This window comes from Dromiciops gliroides, chromosome 4 (assembly GCF_019393635.1).
Source record: "Dromiciops gliroides isolate mDroGli1 chromosome 4, mDroGli1.pri, whole genome shotgun sequence".
NCBI lineage: Eukaryota > Metazoa > Chordata > Mammalia > Microbiotheria > Microbiotheriidae > Dromiciops > Dromiciops gliroides.
The window spans coordinates 119156789-119178736 of record NC_057864.1 but is presented as its reverse complement, the minus strand read 5'-3'; the positions used below and the strand labels follow the sequence as shown (position 1 = coordinate 119178736).

General features: G+C 34.0%; 1 protein-coding gene across 2 annotated transcripts in view; it reads left to right on the top strand.

Moving 5' to 3' along the window:
* The window catches only part of GPATCH2 (G-patch domain containing 2), a 263500-nt gene that overhangs the window by 26200 nt on the left and 215352 nt on the right, over positions 1 to 21948 (top strand). The window contains exons 3-6 of one of the 2 annotated variants that reach the window (XM_043962792.1): positions 7196 to 7257; positions 11127 to 11309; positions 11794 to 11873; positions 12001 to 17894. In XM_043962792.1, coding sequence (XP_043818727.1) covers positions 7196 to 7257; positions 11127 to 11309; positions 11794 to 11873; positions 12001 to 12021 — 346 coding nt within the window. In that variant the 3' untranslated portion in view covers positions 12022 to 17894. Of the gene's footprint in view, positions 1 to 7195; positions 7258 to 11126; positions 11310 to 11793; positions 11874 to 12000; positions 17895 to 21948 lie in introns of those variants that run through there. The other variant, XM_043962791.1, reaches the window with a different exon arrangement.

Genomic DNA, 21948 nt, shown 5'->3' with positions numbered 1-21948 from the left:
GCTCACTTCACTATACATCGATGTTCATTAGTCTTTCCAGGTTTTTAGGGAATCGTGTTTTTCATTTCTTGTAGCACAAGATCATTCCACTACAATCATATAGCACAGCTTTTTCCATCATTCCTCAATTGATGGACATTCCCTTGATTCTCAATTCTTAACCTCCACCAAGAGCTGCTATAAATATTTTTTGTACAATTTTTCCCCCTTTTCTCTTTTTCATGATTATTATTGTTAACTGTTTCCCTTCCATCCTATTCCCTTCCCCATGATATTTATTCTATTACCATCTTCTTTTATCCTGTCACTCTTCAAAGGGGATTTGCTTCTGTCTGTCCCCTTCCCCACTCTGCCCTTCCTTCTTTTGCCCCTCTCTCTTTATCCCCTTCCCCTCCTATTTTCCTGCAGGGTTAGAGAGATTACTCCACCCAATTGAGTGTGTACATTATTCCCTCCTTGAGCCTATTCTAATGAGATTGAGGTCTTTGAGCCAATTCTGATGAGCATTAGGCTCATTTATTGCCCAGATTAAATAGATTACTCTACCCAGTTGGGTGTGTCTGTTAGTCCCTCCTTGAGGCAGCTCTGATGAGTTTAAGGTTTTTGAGCCTTTTCTGATGAGTGTAAAATTCATTTACTGCCCTGCCCATCTCTTCCCCCACTCCATAAGCCTTTTCCTGTTTGTTTCATGTAGGATTTCACCTCTGCCCTTCCTCCTCCCCCAATGCATTCCCTTCATCCCTCATTTTAACCCTAAAGATAGCATCACCTAGCTAAGTGACACAGTGGACAAAGCATCACCCCTGGATCCAGGGGGATCTCAGCCAAAACATGGCCTCAGACACAAGACAGTTGCCCACTGTATGACCCTAGGTATGTCCCCCACCTCCAATTTTTTATGGTTCTCTAGGGTCTTGTATTTGAAAGTCATATTTGCCATTCATTTCAGGTCTTTTCATCACAAATATCTGAAAGTCTTCTTTTTCATTAAAGTCCCATTTTTTCTGCTGAAAGATTATGCTGAATTTTGCTGGGTCGGTAATTCTTGTTTGTAATCCCATTTCCTTTGCCCTTTGGAATATCATATTCCATGCCCTCCGGTCCTTTAATGTAGAAACTGCTAGATCTTGTGCTATCCTGACTGGGGCTCAACAGTACTTGAATTCTTTCTTTTTGGCAGCTTGCAATATTTTCTTTTTGACCCGAGAGCTATAATATTCCTAGGAGTTTTCTTTTTGGGCTCTCTTTCTGGAGGTGATCAGTGGATTCTTTCAATTTCTATTTTAGCTTCTTCTTCTAGAATTTCAGGGCAGTTTTCCCTGAGAATATCTTGGAAGATGGTGTCTAAGCTCTTTTTTTGATCATGGTTTTCAGGTAGACCTATAATTTTCAAATTACTTCTCCTGGACCTATTTTCCAGGTTGGCAGTTTTCCCCAGAAGATATTTCACGTTGCCCTCTATTTTTTTTATTCATTTGGATTTGCTTTTTATTGTGTCTTGGTTTCTCATAAAGTCACTGGCTTCCATTTGTTCAATCCTAATTCTTAGGCAATTATTTTCATCAGAGAGCTTTTGTACCTCCTTTTCCATTTGACCAATTTGACTTTTCAGGCTGTTGACTTTTTTCCTCATGTCTTTCCTGCATCTCCCTCATTTCTCTTTCCATTTTTTCCTCTACCTCTCTAACTTTATCTTCAAAGTTCTTTTTGAGCACCTCTGTGGCCTGAGACCAATTCGTATTTTTCTTGGAAGCTTTAGATATAGGGGCCCTGATGTTGACATCTTCCTTTGAGGGTGCCCCTTGGTCTTCCTTGTAACTGAAGAAACTTTCTATGGACCTCACCTTTCTCTGTTGGCTCATCTTGCCTTTCTTTTACTAGACTTTTAGCTCCTTAAAGTGGGGCACTGTTTCCAGGCTGCAGTATCCCAAGCTTAAGACATCCCAGGTGGTATGATTTTATTTTTGTTTTGTTTTTTGTTTTGTTTTGCAAGGCAATGGGGTTTAAGTGACTTGCCCAGGGTCACACAGCTAGTAAGTGTCTGAGGCTGGGTTTGAACTCAGGTCCTCCTGAATCCAAGGGTAGTGCCTTATCCATTGCACCACCTAGCTGCCCCGCCAGGTGGTATGATTTAAGGAAGATCAGGTTCTTCACTTGCCTGGCCTGTTCCCTGGTCCTTAGATGACCCCAGACCAACTTTCTAATCAACCAGCTTTGTGTGTTGTGGTTGTTAGCTCCAAGGAGCCTGTGTCCCTCCCCCACCTGGGCCCCTGCTACTCAAGCCTACCTCCTGGTTCTCAGCAGGGTTGTAAAATCCAAGTTCTGCCTTAGTACCAGCATAGACCACTGTAGTCTCCCCCCTGCCCAGGACTCAGCCCACTCACCAGACTGTGAGCTTAGTTCCAGACAACACTGGTGCTTCAGCTGATTCAGAGGCTCTGGGGGTCTGCTTCTCTGGTGAGGACTTCCTGGGACTGGATCTGTGTCAGGGTGACTGTGAGGTTGGGCTCAACTCCTGTATTAGCACAGCAGCTCCTTCCTTCTGACCTTCCAAGCCGTTCTTGGTTAGAAGATGATTTCAGCACATTCTTCTGTGAGTTTTGCTGCTCTGGGCATTTTCCTATGGTGTTATTTGGATGTTTTTTGGAGTGATCATGTCATGAGTTCGGGAACTCACTGCCTTTCCTCTGCCCCAGAAGTCTCAGGACCTGGGTTTGAATTAGCTCTTAGATGTTTGCTCGAGGAGCAAGTCTTTGAAACTTAGCAACACCTAAGCCCTACCTAATATACCTGAAGTCCTAGGAACTTAGTTTCAGTTCATGGGAACAAAATCTTGCCTATTTCATAAGGAATAGATTAAATTCTTATAATAATGATCAATGCATCATTTATTTGGCAAGCACTTATAAGCACCTATGGAGCCAAAGTGGTATAATAAATAGAGAACTAGCCTTGGATTTAGAAAGTTTTGGATTCAAGTCTTGCTTCTGACATACATTGATTCTTGTGACTGGGGAACTCACTTGGCCTATCAGTGCCCTGGGCACGTCTCCAAGAGTATAAGATTCAGAGCAGATACTAATCTGTATTAATAGAAGGCGTAGCTCTAAGTGCTACAAGTGTGCAAAATAAGTAGAGATCTCAAAGGAAGATCTTATAATACACATTCTGGAAAAAACCCCAGGATCTTAAGGACTCTTAATTCTCACATAGAAAAACCAAGAACTTTCACAGAGAAAACAAGGAACATGTGGCACATGGAAAAAATTGAAAGAGTTTTTAAAATGAATGTTGGTTATATATTTGGATGCTCATAAATTTAGGGCTAGAAGTGACCTTGGAGGTCAAATAATCCAACACCCTCATTTTGTAGACAAGGGGATAAACCTAAAGAGTTCTAGGCCTTTGTGCAAGGTTACATGTGAAAATAAGAGTTAGGATTTGAACCCATGTCCTTTGACTCAAAATCTAGTACTCTTTCTGTTGTAACATGCTGTCACTCCTACTGATGCTTTGGAATTTTTATCTTGTTTTGGGGTTGTTGTGTTTTTTTTCATACAACAGATATTTACTAACAAACTTCACTCCACAGTACATTCTCTAGAAAGTTAAGTTTAAAAAAGTAAAAAAAAAAAGTTTAAAAAGTTAAGTAAAGTGCCAGATACTGATTGTGACCAATGCCCAATTACTTTCCACTTTCATATGGTATGAATTGTTAACAGAAAGGAAGAATGTATCTATAACTTGCTTCATATTTTATCAAGTTTAACTATTGTATTTGACCTGTTATGTTGCTTTTCCATATTGGCTTTATTTGCATTGATGTAGTTATTGTATATGTTCTCTTGTTCTGCTTCATTAGGTGTCACTTCTCTCAAGTCTTTCTGTGTTTCTCTGATAGCTTCATTTTTTTCACTCTTTACAATGCAATAATATTCCTTTACGTTTATATATCGGTCTGTTCATTCAAGTCTCAATTATTGGACTTGTTTTATTTCAGGCTTTTCTATAAAACTTGTTTTGTAATTGTGTGAGATTGTATGTATCTTTGTAGGTTAATTACCAGATTTTTAATCCATTTTGTCATTTAAAAAAGAATTTCTTCTCTCTTTCTTTCCCTTGTGTTTTATTAATAATATACAGAAAAAAACTAATGTTTTTTGTGGATTAATCTTCTATATTATTACTTTGCTAAAGCTATTATTGTCTATTCAATTTTTGGAGAGTGATTCTTTTTTTTTTTTTTTTGCAGGGCAATGGGGGTTAAGTGACTTGCCCAGGGTCACACAGCTAGTAAGTGTCAAGTGTCTGAGGCCGGATTTGAACTCAGGTACTCCTGAATCCAGGGCCGGTGCTTTATCCACTGCGCCACCTAGCCGCCCCTGGAGAGTGATTCTTAAGGAATGCCCAGCTAAAGGTAGTAGGGAATAGATTGTGTACACACAGGTCCTAAAATAGTGACTAGTAAGGCAGTGGTAATTATGTGCCAATTGGTCTTAGAAAGAATTCCAGAAGGAAGTGAATCCTGCTTGATTTAAGCTTTCAAGAAAGTGATGGATTTAGAAATATAGAAAGAAGAAGATGGGTATTTAAGGTGGAATAGCAAGAAAAAGACACAGAGGCTAAAAATGCACATGGTATATGCAGTAAAGGGAAGAAAATCCACTTCAACTAGTGTCCATGCATAAGAAGAAAGGGCCATTGATGTTAAACTGTTCAATCCAAACTTATTGGCTGAAAAGATAGAAAAGTATTTAGGGTTTTTTAAGTAGAATAATCATTACATAGATTAGAGGAGAAAGGAGTTATAGTTAGATCAGAATACCATGGTAATAACCCAGAATTGTGATGACTTAGGTCAGCAGGAGAGGTCTGTCACAGTTGGATGCAGTGTAGGCTGCACCAACACAAACCAGGTCTTGGGAACCACTGAATAAGCAGTCCAGATTAGGATAATTGTAGGAAGGAAAAACTAATGAAAGAGTGAAAAACCAGTTGGCCTTGTTGACTACTAGATATGGGTATCTAAAAGATGGAAAGGGAGAAGTAAAAAAATAATACTATATTCATGCCTTTGATATAATTCATTGGCAAATTGAGAAACAGTCAGTTTGACAAAAAGGATTTGTTTAAAAGGGAGTGAGGTCATTGATCTTAGATCTTAGTTTTAATGGAATTTTGCTTAGATATGTTTCCTAATAGAATAAAGTCAATTCCTGAATTCCAGATAATTCCATACAAAACTGTGTATTTGCATGCATATAGACATGAAAAACACAAGGTGATGATTTAAAAGAACTGCTATTTTTATCATTGTGAGTACTTATTCCATCCAGTGCAGCTCAAAAACCCTCCATGCCTTGGTTCATGGTTTCATGATAATAGTGGTGACCAAAACAATTAATAACCTGATGACCAACGTTCTGATTATGAACTTTTTTCAACTTTGCTAGACTGGTCCTTCAAAACAGGTATTATAGGAGCAGCTAGGTTGCACAGTGGATAGAGTGCCTGCCTTAGAATAAGGAGGACCTGAGTTCAAATCCAGCCTCAGACACTTGACACTTACTAGCTGTGTGACCCTGGGCAGGTCACTTAACCCCAATTGCCTCACAAAAAAGCCAAACAAACAAAAAAACCAGGTATTATAATTCCAATAGAACCTCAAGCAGAAGCCTTTTTATCTTGGTGTAGGATCAGCTTAGAACTTGTACTCAGCTAAAATAGCCTTTGAGAACCCAGGATTATGTCTGTGCCATGTTGAGGAGTAGGAGGATTTGGTGGAAACATGATGCCATAGTTTGAATAAAGAATAATATTTATTTTATGTTTAATTTTTTTGTGTGTAGCATTGACTTCAGTTGTTAGGAATCACTGGGGGAACAGTGTATTATAGTCATTTAATTTGGGCAAAACGTGGTGAAGATGACATTTCAGAGATTTTTGGGGGGAAGAATAGTCCTATATAATAATGAATGCTATATTTCTAAATTTCATAACAAATTTAAAAGGTTGAGTGAAACAAATTATAGAAGCAAAATGGCAGCATTATTTTTTATTCAGCAATTAGTAGCTGGGTATAAATTTATATCTTGGTTGATTTAAAGTTGAGTTTCTGAAACTTAGTTTCAATTTTTAAAGAAACTATAGTAAATTTTTCTAAGCTTGGGTATGAAGCATGGTATTTCCAAAACGAATCCTTTGCATAAACAATCATTTGGTTTGCTGTTGTCATTGTTTTTATTATTCACAAAACTCATGACTTTGTAATTTAAAAATTTTAAATCACAATAATAAGAAAAGACAAAACATTTTGAAATCATATTTCTTTTCCCATTCAGAGATAAAACCCATTGTTGACAGATAGCTATAACCTCATCCTGTGCTGTGTTTTAACTAACCATAAGGGTTTCTCATCTTCTAAAAAGGACCACAGTTTCCATTAGCACTAATGGACATCATTTTATGTGTATAAAAAAAGAGTACCTATTGGCTTTAATTTATATGTTAAATTTTACTATATGTATTCTACTGTATATCTGTTCTACTATAACTCTAGAACTGATATAGAAGTAATTTGAACCTATATTTTTTCCTATCATCATCATACTAGTCATATACATTTTTTCAGGGTGACCTTAAGTTTGATTTAATGGATTTCCAATGTTGTAAACTTTTTTCCCTAAGTAATAGAAATGTAGTGAATTCTTAAGTAATGTATTTTCCAGAATATTTGCAAATGTTGTTATGAAAAGTAATTCCATCTCCAGGCCCTTGTATTTCATGTGCTGAAGAAAGGCTTAGACTGCTTTTGATTGAGATTTTTCCCATTTTATTGAGCAGTGGTGTTCCGGGATCAAGCTGAATTGCACAGCATAAGAAAAGAGCAGTGAGCATTTGATGGAAGCAGATAATAAAATGCATCAATTGTGTCAGCACCTCGTTGCAGTCACATCTGGCTTACTGTCAGGGTCCCATTAGATTCCTGTGGTTTTATGTGCCAAAAATAATATGCTCTGTAGTTAATGGAACCAGGATATTTGCAGTTTGATTAAAAAAAATCATCTTATTTTCTTTCAGATCTTTGTCAGGCTTAAGTTCCATCTGAGCACCACCTTGTCTCTTTAAAATTTTACGACTGAGAGATCAATTGTTCTTTTGATCCATTTCTCTCTTTTTCCCCCTCTTATTACAGTGACTCCAGCAGCCTCAGCAGCACTGATGCTGGTTTGTTTACCAATGATGAGGGAAGACAAGGTACTGAAATGTCATTCATTTTCTCCTCCTCCTCTTGAAAAAAAAAGTTGTGTTTATTACAAGTTATTTGATGACTTATATAATCCATTTTACAATAAACATGACTTAATAGACTTGAGGTTTCATTTCATGGCTAGTCTTCTAGGTGCTCTGACGGTATCTTCATGTCCTAAAGCAATTAAATCCCTTGATTATCTCCTAAAGCTAGTATGTAAAGCTTATAATATTAGGAAAGGATTATCTTTTTTTTTGAAACTAGTATTCTAAAAGCTTTACGTACCTCAGTCTTTTCAATTTTGTTCCTCTTTTTAACAAGTTCACAAGAGAGTGGGTCTCATTCTCTAACTGATTACAATTGTCTTTAAAACTGTTAAGTATTAATATAGCTGGATTTGCAACTCATTTGTCATTTTTATTCAACTGTGACATTCCTCCTATCCATTTTGTAAGTAATTAAATGATTTTCTTTAATTCAAAATTCTAAACCACGAAACAGAGTGTTGTCTGTCTCACAATTTTTGCATCTACCTTCTTTAAGAAATTCCTGAAAATATACTTTCCTGAATTTTTTATATTCATATAAGTATTTTAAAACTACTCATCTTAAAGAAAATATGGAAGAATCCAAATCATTCTGTTTAAGATGTGCTTAAGAATCTCACAAAAATTTTATCTTGTTGAAATTGAGCTAATCAATCCATTGATATTAGAAAAGAAACAGGGTTTTTTTTTTAATTCATTTTTAAACATTTTAATTACAACTTTAAAACAAACTATAAGTGTTACCATATCACATTAACTTTTTCCCGGTCCATCTATCCCTATGGTGATACATTTGTAGTAAAATGAATGAAATGATCATTAGTTTTATTTCTAGTATAAATTATTTGTTCTGCATGAGTAGGCTTATGGCTAATTTCAAAGGTGATTTTAGCCCACTTGTAAAACTCTTGAGAACTTTATTTTGAACTTAAACTTTTTAGCAAGAAAGATAGTACATTCCAATAGCTAGGAGGGAACTCTGCCAAGTTTCTTCGTACCTTTAGATAAAGATTGGCTAAATTATCCCCAAAAGATAAATTCCTCCAGATCAGATCTCTATAAATTTCTATTTATGTTAATTAAAAAAAATCAGCCTTCCAAATCTTTTAAAGGCATTAATCTTTGAAAAGCACAGAGTGGTTTAAGAAAGTTCTGTCCTTTCCATTTTTTTTTTGTCACTATGTATGTATTATATTTTCATTCTTGTCCAAATTGGTTTACTGTTTCCTTCTCCAGCTGTCACTAGTAAAAGCATTAAATGTATACTCACTGAAATAATTATTAGTGACAAAGTGATAAAATGCTTTTATGCTCTCAGTGAGATCTACAATTCTTTGAGATGACTTGATTGACCTTTTTCCCCCTCAATTATATGTAAAAACAATTTTTAACATTCATTTTTTCTAATGTTGAACTCCAAATTTTCTCCCTCCCCACTCCTTGAGAAGGAAAGCAAATTGTTATAGATTATACATGCAAAACAAATTTCCATGTTAGCCGTGTTGCAAAAGAAAATAGACCCCCCCCATCCCCCCAAAAAAGAAAAGAAAGTAAAAAAGTATGCTTTGATCTCCATTGAGACTCCATCCTCTCCATTATTTCCCTGGATGTGGATAGCGTTTTTCATTCTTGGATCATTGTATTCCTGAGAATAGCTAAGTCATTCATAGTTGATCATCGTGCAATATCATTTTTACTGTGTACAATGTTCTCTAGGTTTTGCTCACTTCAATTTGTATCAGTTCATATAAATCTTGCCAGTTTTTTCTGAAAGCATCTTGCTTATCATTTCTTAGAGCACCATAATATTACTTCACAGTCATATACCCCATGTTCAGCCATTCCCTAACTGATGGTCATCCCTTCCGTTTCCAATCCTTTGGCCACCACAAAAAAGAGCTGCTATAAATATATTTGTACATATAGGTCAACTTCACTGTTCTTGACTAGGAAGGTAATATCACTCATTCAGATTCAGTCTGACGGGCAGCTAGGTGGCTCAGTGGATTGCCCTGCAAAAAACAAATTCAGTCTGACTCCAGTGGTTTAGTTCAGTATCTTGTTTTCTAAAACTGACTTATGGAACCTAAATACATTGTTAGGAATAAATTATAAATTGTTTTGAGTTTACTCATAGTTTTTTGTTTTTGTTTTTGTTTTTTTAAAGTGAGGCAATTGGGGTTAAGTGACTTGCCCAGGGTCACCCAGCTAGTAAGTGTTAAGTGTCTGAGGCTAGATTTGAACTCAGGTACTCCTGACTCCAGGGCCAGTGCTGTATCCACTGCGCCACCTAGCTGCCCCCCATAGTTTTTTTTTTTATTAAAAATTAGTTTAAGGAGCAGCTAGGTGGCGCAAAAAGTACTGGCCATGGAGTCAGGAGGACCTGAGTTCAAATCTGGCCTCAGACATTTGACAGTTACTAGCTGTGTGACCCTTGGCAAATCACTTAACCCTCATTGCCCTGCAAAACCCCACCCAAAAACCAACAACAACAAAAACAAAAATTTGTTTAATGTCCCATTTAAATCATGTTAATAATTTTTATTATTGGATGAGGGAGGCATCTACACTGGTCTTATGATTTAATTGGCATAGGAAAATCCCTCTACCGATGCAGTTCAATACCTTTGCAATTTATTGTCTCAGAGAGTTGCCTAAAGCACTTAGAGGTTATGGGGTTTGGCCAGGATCACATCCCTTTTAATTCAGGCCTTCAGGCTTCAAGGCCAACTTTTTATCCACTATGCCATGCTAACTCTGTATTATTTGAAATCTCCTATTAAATTTTTCCCTGTTTTAATTGGAGTAATGAAAATTGTTAGGTTATAAGCTGTGTCTATCACCTAAGATTGAGTGTTTCTGAAACCTTTCTTAAAGAAAAAAAATTAAATTACTTTCTGTTCAGATTTAGGGTGATTATCTGTGTGTCTTTAGTAAGATAGACTGTGGAATGAATAAAAAGTTGAAATGATTTCCATGGAAGCCAACATTAGTAAAGAAGGGTCTCTGAAAATCTTAGAGGGAACTTATGAAGTCCCAAATTTCATTTTAAAGTGCTAAATGCTTTATATTTTTTAGTAGCCATCTATTTTGTTCTGTAGTTACATGCTTAGACATTTTAGAAATCTCATTACCTTTCATTTCTTGTCTTAAAAAGAGGGGAAAATCATTACTCTTATTAAAGAAGTATTTCTACCTTAATTTTAAATTAATTGTTCCCCTTAAATTAGACTTTTAAATACTCTCATACGTCATACTTGCTAGTTTGTGTTTGTGGCTGTACAGCATACTGTTTCTCAATATACCCCATGCTACTGTCACTTTTCATTTAAAATCAACTTTTTCAAAACTATTTCTTAATGAACTTAATCAGATTAATTTCATTTAGTCACATCTGTTCATGATTGTTTCCCCTTTTACATTCCATACAAATCATGAAATTAAGCTAATTATATACCATTATCAGCTGCAAAGAACGAGTTTCACAGTTTTATACCTTTTAATTCCCTGCAGGAGATTAAGGCTTGTTTTTTCTTAATATGGAAAGGGTAGTAACTTAAATGGATTTCCCTGCAGTTATTGCCAGAGGATTAACCAGTTTATTATTGTTTTTCACATTTCTAAATTGGTTCTAAAACATTACATTTTATGTGTTCTTATTGATGGCAATGCTTGTCATGCCATTAAAAACCCTTCCTGGAATGGAGCTGCCGTGTAAAAGAAAAATAATTTTGCCTCTTTTTTTTATTTCATTGGTATTCATTCTCTTGAAGTTAAACCTGAATTTTTGGGGTGGGGGGGGTTTATGGTTTATTATGTTTGTACAGGTGATGATGAGCAGAGTGACTGGTTCTATGAAAAGGAATCAGGCGGGGCATGTGGCATCGCAGGAGTCATTCCCTGGTGGCAGTCAGAAGAGTCTACGGAACTAGGAAAAGAATTACCAGATCCTGTCTTTCAGAGTATCTTAAGTGGCTCTTTTCCTCTTATGTCACCTTCAGGCAGAAGAGGTCAGTAGCACTCAGACCCTGAGAGGTAGGCACAGTACTTTATAGACTATACCCAGAAGTGAAATATACACTTGAGTACATATTCTAGTTCAACTCATTCCAACCATCCCATTTTCCAGTGCTTTATATGTTGATACTAACTATTGATTAAAAAAAAGCAACTTTCTCTTGCTTTCCTTTTCCTTGCTATATCCCTATGATGGCAGTTAAAATTAAGGTTTTGTAAAAGTGAGGAACATGGTACATAAGTAGACAGTTCTATCACAAGCCAAAGAGTGATCAAGAGCTGACTATATTAGAAATCGTCTTTCAATTTCTTCTAATGCCATGTAGATGAATTTTTCCCTTATATATGTTTTATTTTCATTAATTTTTCATTTTACACATGTGTATTTAATTGTTTTATGGATATCTTTATATCTGTGTATATATTTCTGGTCTCCAACTTCTGCATATTTACTAAATTGAGTCCTTTTGATTCTAGGTTTCCAGGCTAGACTCAATCATCTACATGGAATGCCCTCAAAGAACATCAAAAAATCTGGAGGAAATTCTACTACAATGGTAGGCAGAATTTTCTATATTAATGGTCAATATTTGAAAACGTTCTTCTCTTTCTGTGGAATAAAAAGCCACATCCTCATCCCTTATGTCCTGATGCTATAGCTAAAAACAATCCGTTTTCTTGTAGGCTGCAAAACTGGACCAGTGAGATTCCCCTATAAACCAAATCTTCTAATGCTAATTAATTAGTTACCGTTTTGAACATCTGGGGAATGACATCTGAGGGAACCTGGCTCCTGTCCTCTTCCCTGGAGATATACTATTGAAGTCAGAGCCTGTCTGGTGGAAAGATGAGAATGTTTTTGCTCAAGGACTGGTATTCTTTACTTTTTTAGTAAGAAATGAACCAGATTGAGGGGTTTTTTTTAGTAATATAGGTTGGACATGAGAGGAGGCAGACCAGCATAAATGACTTTATGCCTTTTTTTATTCCATATTTCTTTTAAGATTGAAATTTTGTATTACTTTCTTTGCCAAAATCTTTCCTAGAGTTAGGAAATTTAGAATTCATCACTGATCCAAGAAATCCTTCATGTTTTATGTTATGCCTAGTAAAGAGTAATCTGTGCATATTTGAATTGTTCTAAGTGAAATGTGACTAAGTAGTACATTGGCATTTATGGTTCCATATTAGGTGAAGGATTTTAACCAGCATCGTTCAAAACATCTGAGTTCTCAGGGTACTTTCAATGAGTGTAGAAGAGTAGTAGATAAGAATGCTCTCTTTTTTATATAAAGTTCACTTTTTATACAAAATGTGCATCCTATTTGAATAATTGGCTTTTTACTTCTGTATTTATTGAAAAAAATTGTAAATTATAGTATTGCTATATTGTATTTTTGAAGTAGTCCCAGTTCTCTTTTTGCCAGGGAGTTGTCTTGATGCACCACTAAAGATCATTGAGTGTAGTTTAGAAACCACTAGCCTGGGGAATATTTAACATAGCCTGGAGCTATCAGTTTTATTTTTTTATCTAAAAATTGATTTGAAAGCTGCTATTTTTTTTTAAAAAATGCAAATACAAAGAGATTTTTTGGGTTTAGATAAAAATGAGAACTACTCATCAAATATCCATAGATCTGCAGAAAATGTTGACTGGAGCAATCTGAAATTAATTAGTTTACATAATGGTAAACTAATATTCACCAAGTTAAAAAAAAGTTTGTTGGACTCTGTAACCTTTATATTTTGTCCAGCATATGGCAGCTTGCATAATTATAGTTATAATTGCGTCAAGGTGATTAAATTTATTAAGTGCCAACAATTTATGATAATCATTTCTTTGATATATATTTTTATATTACTTTATAGCTGAATTGTTGTAATCCAGAAATTAAGATCAATTTGAAATATTAATTGAAAAGAAATTTAGGTTGAAATTGCCTTTACCTTACCTTTATATTACAAGGAGAAATTTTTAACACATACAGTATTTCAGAATGTTTAACAATCAGTCTCCTTTCTTATTGCTTATGGAAGCTGAGTATGGTTGAATCACAAATGTAAAGCTTCTCCTGCAACTGAATATTTTTGCTTTTGCTTATTTAAGTTGGATGCTGATATTTTAAAGGTAATATAGGTATTTAAAGGTAAAGTAATGTGGTTTTGATAATTGCAACCTATTTTGTGTAGACCATTATGTGTTATAGACTGGAAATTCAGATGATTACTTTTGAATTATATATATAAAAAAAGAAATTTTTGTGTAATGGCTGCCTTTCAGATCTGAATAAGACACTTTAAAACCTTGACCTATGAACTTTGCCTTACTGATCATGAATCGAGATGAATGCTATCTAGTTCTTGGTGCAGTTCTACCTATTTTTATTTTTGGTTCACTGCTTGCTTGAGCATAGCTGGGATTTGTAGCCCATTTTCTAGGCTTATTGCAATCTCACTCTGGTATTTTATAGGAGCTATTACAACTGATAGGTTAGCTTCATGGTATTGATGATACATGGCTTAACTATACTAAAAGCTGCCTTCCCCCTCTAAATTGTAAAAAGGTGATTAAGTTTCAGTTGATGGAGATATACTGTATATATGTGTTTATAACGGGACTAGTGCATTAGGTCATAAACCGTTTCCCTGGCCTATTTTTTTGTATTCAAAATTTAGCTGTAGACAGTGGCTCTTTCTTTTGCTTTTTACCTCTTCTCTTATTTGTAGGACATCCTTTTAGGGGTTTTAAATGATGTAACTTTATTTTTAATAAAATATTTAGTTTGGACAGGAAAGCTGTGAGTTCAGATTTGTGAAAGTATATTAATAATATTAATTATTGCATAATATTTCTCTCACAATCTTTATCATTTAAAAACTCAAGTATTTGAAAAGTGAAGGCATGTAATATGACATTTCTAAATAAAACTAAACATAAGTAGCACAGACTCATTGAACAGAATGGTACCTGATTCTGTTCAATCAGTGATTGAATAGGCTAGGTGAGGATTTTATAAGAGCGGTAAATTATCATATTAATATAAAGCCAGGGTTCTTAACCTGTGGTCCAATTTCAGGGGACCTGTGAATTTGGGTGGGAAAAAATTACATCTTTACTTTTCACTAACTTTTGATTTGCTTTATAATCCTATTTATCTTTATGCACTTAAAATCATTATTCTAAGATATCTTTAGGCTTCACCAAGCTGAAACAGGGGTCTATGACACAAAAAAGGTTAATAACTCCTAATGTAAAGTAAAAATATTTGAGCATTGTTCAATAAAGTGGTAATGGGAATTTTGTAGCTAAAGTAAATAAATTTACTTATGATAGCTACCATTTATATAGTGCTTAAAGTTTTCAAAGTACTATTATGTACTAAGCTCTGGTCATTTTTGTTTACTTGGGCAAGCTTCACCCATATTTCAGTTGAATCTTATCTTTATTACAGACTGTGTAGACTTATTTTGATAAATGTCAGATTGAAACTCTATGCACTGGTTATCACAATACAACTTGTATTTTATACCCGACTCTTCTTAGAAACTTTTATTTCTGTTTTTGTCAATTATGAAGTTGTTCATTTGAAATACCATCCATACTGTCATAGTGATTTTCCTCTAGATAGATCTGAGTTTTATAACATAATGTAAAAAAATAAAACATGTAAGTAAGATGGGAGCCATGAGTGTTATAGAATAAGTACTGTTCTTATTACTTTAAAGGCTGAGTTAACAGGAACCCAAGGAAATATATACCTCAAATCATATTTCTCCCTCTCTTCTTTCCACACCCAGTTTTTAGAGGGGAGGGGAAGGGACGGGAATGGAATAAACATTTATATAGTACCCACTTTTTGTAAGGCACTATCTGTGCTGAGGGACTTATAAATATTATCCTCAGAAATATATCCTCAAATATCCTCGATTTATAAATAGAATCCTTAATAACTACTGACCCTCACAGCAATATTTTGAAGGTAGATGCTATTATTATCCCCATTTTACAGTTGAAGAAACAGAAGCAGAGTCATACAGCTAGTAAATATGAGAGACTAGGTTTGAACTCGGTTTTTCTTGACTCCAGGCCCACCACTTTATCCACTGCACCATCTAGCTGCCTTTAGAAGAGTTACATAAGTGAAAACAAAACAATAGAGATTTAAGGAAGAAAAAAAAAGCATTCAGGAGAAGTCCTGGATTAGTTTGTATTCATCCTCCTATACAGTCTACATGATGTTTCATATATTGTTTAAAATGAACATTTAGTAAGAATTTTCTTAATCATAATAGATTCCACTTGTGTGCAGCAATTTAAACTTTCACTAAAGCAAAACAGTAATTTTCAGCAAGTTATGGGAAAGGAAGATACATTTTCAGTTAACTTTTGTTCTAAATACTAAGCTAACCAGAACAATGTATTCTGAAAAATTCTATTTAAGATTTTACCGTAGTTGATATATTCTGTTGGTGATATCACATATATCAAGCTCTGTTAGCACCTGGGACTGTACTTTTTGGACTGACTAAAGAAAGAAATGAGGATTGGAGGAATAGTGAGTAGGTGAATGTATCAAAAACCAAAGAAGTTTTTGCTAAAAAAAAAAAAAAGTAGATGTATTCCTTCAAAGGAATTCATTAAACAGCAAGGTGGTAAGACCTGAATTCTAATCAACCTTAGGACACTTACTAGCTCTGTGACTTTGGGCAAGTCACTTAGCCTTTTCCTCCATTTCCTCATCAGTAAAATGGGAATAATAATCACATCAACCTTAGAGATTTGAGAGGATAAAAATGGGTTAATAATTGTAAAGCACTTTACAAATCTTAAAGGGAAATATAAATGCTAGCTACGTTTATTATCATCATCAATAAGTCTGATTCATTAAAACTTTACATTATTGTAAAATTTTAAAAGCAGAACCAAAAAATAAAAAAAACCAAAACTAATATAGTCTACAGTCATATAGAAGTAAAAGTGAGTGAAAATGAACAAACACAGAATCCCGATGGAGACATAGAAGGAATAGCCAAAATACATTTATTTAAATGTATATAGTTGTAAAATAAGTTGAATCGTTTTTGTTGATCTTTAGTTTTGTTTGTTATAAATCATTTCAAAAAAGGAAGTTTACATTCTTTAAAATGCTACTTTTAACACATCATGAGATTAGGAAATTGCCTCATTTATTAAGGTCAATCGAGGTTTATAGCTCTAGATAAGGACATTAGAGAATGTGTAGTATAAACCTCTAATTTTTCAGGTGAGGAAACGGTCTAACAGGTGAAGTGACTTGTTCAAGGGTACACAGCTGATAAGTGGCAGAACCAGAATCTGTGCCCAGGTCCTCAAACTTCAAGTCCAGCACTATTTACCTTCCACTGTGCTGAATTATAGGACAACTAAAGGAGGTTTTAGTTTTTAAATTATATGGTAGGCAACTCAAGTTTAAAAGATTACATAAATATTATTTTGTGTAATTAAAATGAGAATACTTAAAGGAATATTTCAAAGAAAACAAATTTCATTATTGTGATTTTGTTTTTTGCAATTTGAAATATTTATCAAATTAAAATGCTTACAAATATTTGATTCTAAGTGAGAATGTTTAATTTAAAAACTGTCATGGTATATAAGAAACCAAACAAATCTCATTGATTGATGATCTAATAAGAATAATAATTTATTAAGCACCTAATATATGCCAGATGCTGTGTTAAATGCTTTCCAGTTACCTCTCAATCAGACCTCACAACAATCTTGGGAGGTAGGTGCTATTATTTTCCCTATTTTACAGATGAGGAAACTAAAACAAACAGAGTTAACAGTTAAGTGACTTGCCTAAAGTTACACAGCTACTAGGTGTCTGAGGTGGTATTTGAACTCAGGACTTCTTGACATCAGGCCTGGGACTGTATTCACTGCAACACTTAGCTTCCCACCTGTACTTGATCCATATCTCATTAGATTTCACAATCTGTTGTCCAAGTCACTAACTGATAAATGAAAGTATGTATTGGGTATTTCCATTAGGATTTAGATCTTAACATGGCATGGTATTCATAAAAAAGTTTTTTTATTTGTGTGTGTTTCTGATATTTATCACAAAATCTCATTTTCAACCTTTCTTTTATATGGTTGCTTCCAATATAGTTGGAAAGTGATATTTAGACTGAATCATAGCTGTTTATAGAATGACAATTTAAAGTGGTTGCTGTTTTAACTAAATGGACCATATAAGCCTTCCTTTTAATTTATTTAATAGACCCATGACCTCATCAGTGTGGGTATCCTCTCCACTTTTGTGGAGAGAATATGTACAATATTTACGATATCTACAACTTTTCATCCTGTTTGCTTCTTCTTTTATGTCCTTCCATAAACTCTCCAATAGAAAATCAACCAACTATATTGGAAACCTTCCAGTTCTTTAAAAAAAAATTTTTTTTTGATACTAATCTCAAGTCTGTTGTCCTGTGAACTTGATAAATGGCTAGGCCACATCTTTTTTTTGGTCATATGTATCATTAATGGTATTTTTATGATATTATTGGTAATGAATGTACTATGGCCTATTTATACATACCATTTGTCTTTCTAGAACTTCTTTGTTCAGATAATTCAAATTTAAAAAATATTTTTATGTAATGTCAAAAAATTATATTTATATTATTAAAATAAAAAATGAATACACACATTTCAACCAGAGTTATGCTCTTAATTACAGTTTTATTGTGTGCTATCTGATGGAGCTGTCTTATTAAGTGACTTTTATATAATGCTTTAAGTTTCTTAAGTGGTCTTTAAGCTCAAGTCATATTGATTCTATATTTACTCCATCAGAGAAGTGTAACATTTCAGTAAATTAATTTGTATACATAGATACTTATTTGAGTACTTAAAATATTTTGGAATACTTTGTAAAAAGCAAGAGATATGTCTGTGTGTGTGTGTGTGTGTGAGAGTGAGAGAGAGAGAGTGAGAGAGAGAGAGAGAGAGAGAGAGATTGAGATTAAGATTTAGGACTTCCTATGGTATGCATTATCTCAAGGCACAAATATTAGAAGTTTTCTATTCTCAACTAAAGAGTTTAGACTACTTTCAATCATAACACTTACATTTGAATGTAAAGTTAGTTTCAGATCTAAAGAGCTTTCTTTTTATCTTTTTCAGGGTAGAATGTTGTGCTTTGTTCAAAACTGTAGTTCATTGAATTGTAAAAAAAAATAGGTACATATTATTTTTGAGGGTGATAATGATTTTGTTTGGTAAAATACTTGATTACACTATCAAAAGAGACATCATAATTGCTTGCCTTTGCATGTTACCAACATAGTTCAATATACTTTCTTCATAAAATTCCATTAAAGTCTACACTGAAATTGATTAGGCTTACTCTTTTACCTTATACTCATACTCTAATATCATTTAAAAACAAAGGTTAAAATATTTATTGACACCACTCAGCTCCCCTCATCTTAAAAATATTTGATAATTTCATAGATTTTAATCACTTTATATTAGAGACAATTATGATTAATATATCAGATGCATTGTAAAGGATTTACTGAATAAACAAGGGGATAATATTTCAACAGGGGCAGCTAGGTGGTACAGTGGATAGAATACCAACCCTGGATTCAGGAGTACCTGAGTTCAAATTTGGCCTCAGACACTTGACACTTACTAGCTGTGTGACCCTGGGCAAGTCACTTAACCCCAATTGCCTCACCAAAAAAAAAAAAAGAAAGAAAAGAAAAAAGAAAAAAAACATTAATAATCACCTTCTATATACCACTTTATTTCATGGCATAAATAAAAGTTAACCTAGAAAATCCTTACATTCTTCTATTGTCAAATGCCCAAATGTACAACGGACTCGATGTTTCATCTTACTTATAACTCAAAATAGAGCCATTTAATGATTCCCACAAGCAGAAGCACAACCTGAACCTTTTTGGAACTTTGCTTTTTGTGTTTAAATAGTGTATACTTTATCACACCCTCATCTCTCCAGATTTTGTTTTTTTTGTTTTGTTTTGCGGGGCAATGGGGGTTAAGTGACTAGCCCAGGGTCACACAGCTAGTAAGTGTCAAGTGTCTGAGGCTGGATTTGAACTCAGGTACTCCTGAATCCAGGGCCAGTGCTTTAACCACTGCGCCATCTAGGTGCCCCCCTCCAGATCTCCTTGTACAACTGAGTATAGTTGGGCTTCACAGGAGTCCAAACATACTTAATAATACTACTGTATGTTATGGCTACCTAAAAGGGAGGGTGGCACTTTGGAACCTGGGCCAGCAGGAAAATTCACAGTTCTGAATACAACAAAATTTTGGGACACTAGTAATATCTAAAGATTAAGTAAAACAATACAGAACTTTCTGTAATTAAGTATTAAGAATCTGTAAAATTATTTCAATTCAAAGTAAAAATTAATTATAATATTGTCCTTTGTATATTTATTTTTGAGAATATATAGAATTAAACAGTTGTTTAAGGAATATATTCACATTTTTATAGTAATCTTCCATTATATTCTTTTTACTTAATATTAGAATTGGCTCTTATTTTCGGGTGCTATCACTTGAAGTTGAAAGAAGTTATCTAATTGAGTAGTCATAAAGTAAACTTGAGTGAATAAAAATTTCATTGTTTTTCCTTAGATGGTAAGCCAAAATTAATGCCATCTCAGAAGTCTTCTGCTCTCCTCTCAGGCCACAGATACCACAAATATTTCTCATCATTTGATAGACTTTAATCCAGCGGTAAAATACAATTTTCATTGTGGATTATTTTTTTTAATAGCTTTTGTCCTATATCACCATTTCCAAATATATTCTTTCCTCTCCATTTTCCAGTGAACCATTCCTTGTAACAAAGAATTTTAAAAGAAGAGGGGGAAAAAAGTAGGTCATCAAAACTAACAAACTTATTAATCAAGTACATATTATATTCCATACACATAGTTCCCCATCACTGCAAAAAATCGAGAGCAGTGCTTTTCTGTTCTCTTTGGTGCTAAGCTTGCTCATTATAATTGTGCAGTTATTAACTTTCTTTTTGTTGGTGATAGCCTTTTCATTTATATTATAATCACACATTTTATACACATATGTATCATGCAATTCAAATGTGTATATTTATGCATTTATAGATGCACATATGTCACATTCAACACATATGTGTGTTTGTTTTCCTGATTCTACTTCATTCTGTACCAGTTCATATGTCTTCCCATGCTTCTATTTTATCATTTCCTTGGGTGCAGTAATATTCTTTCACATTCATATGCCACAATTTGTTTAACCATTCCTTAGGTTATTTGAAAACACATAGTATGGGATTTTAGATGTACACACAGACTTTCTTTGTAAATATTTAATTCTTAACTGGTTAGAAAATAATTTTTTTTGAAAGGGCCCCACATATAAGCAGAAATTTTGCCTGCCATTTTTTTTCTTTGTTTGTTTGTTTCTTCTTTCTTTCCTTCCTTCTTCCCTTCCCTCCCCTCCTTCCTTCCTTCCTTTAATATATCATGCATCTTCTTTTCTTGTTAAATATGTAGGCTAAATGCAGTAGGTGTTGTCTTTATTACTGTGGATGGCTGCTGTGGCCAGAACCAGATTAAAATGTAATTGGGAAATATTTAACAAAATGAATGAAAAGACAACATAAATACTTTTAATTTGTACTTTAACAAGTCTACAGGGATCCATTTCTATCTGAGTTTGAGTCTGGTTTTGAAGACCATGCAAATGACACTAAAATATTTGGTACAAATCACTTCATGGCCTACTGAATTTCAAGGCTATATCCCAGAACTTGGCCAATACACCTTAGCTACTCATCCAAGTGCCTTGGATTACTCAAAGGATCATCCAAGAGAATGTGGTTAGTTTAATGGAAATACTGGTAAAAGTGCTCAAAATACAAAGTATTTTGATAAATCATTTATATTGGCATACAAAGAATAACATTATGATTAATATTTTTTACTTTGAATTTAAACAGTTTTACAGATTCTTAATTATTAATTCTTGAGTATTCTGTATCATTTTCCTTAATCCTTTGTATCACTAGCATCCTGGGATTTTGATGTATTCAGAACTATTTTTATCTTTGGAGAGGTCATGTAGGAAATTTGCCCATTTCCATAGATATTAAGATAATATTTTGAAGTAATTCTTTTTATTATAATTTCATATGGGTTTTAAAGTACATGATTTATGTTTTTCATCTTCCTTTTCCTTTTGTAAAAGTATTTCTAAATAATCTTTCTGTTTGATCTGGAGACATGAGTGTACTTAGGACCAGTTTCAGAAAGCCACGGTTTGCAACACATATTCTGAGTTTCTATAAAACGTTTCTCATTTCAATTTTCATCTTTTAAAATTTGTATTCTGTCTTATGTTCTACATATGAAACCTGCTATAAATATGTTCCAAAACTGTAGTGTTTTCATTCCTTGATATTAAGACTACCGGTTGAAAACCATTTGACTCTAAAGAGGGAGATGACATGCCATCTTTTCTACCTTGCCCTTTAAAAGGGTGGCGACATTGCCAGAGTATCCATTATTTTTGTCATCCAATTCAAAGAAACAGAAAAGCTGCAAAACATTTTACTTTCT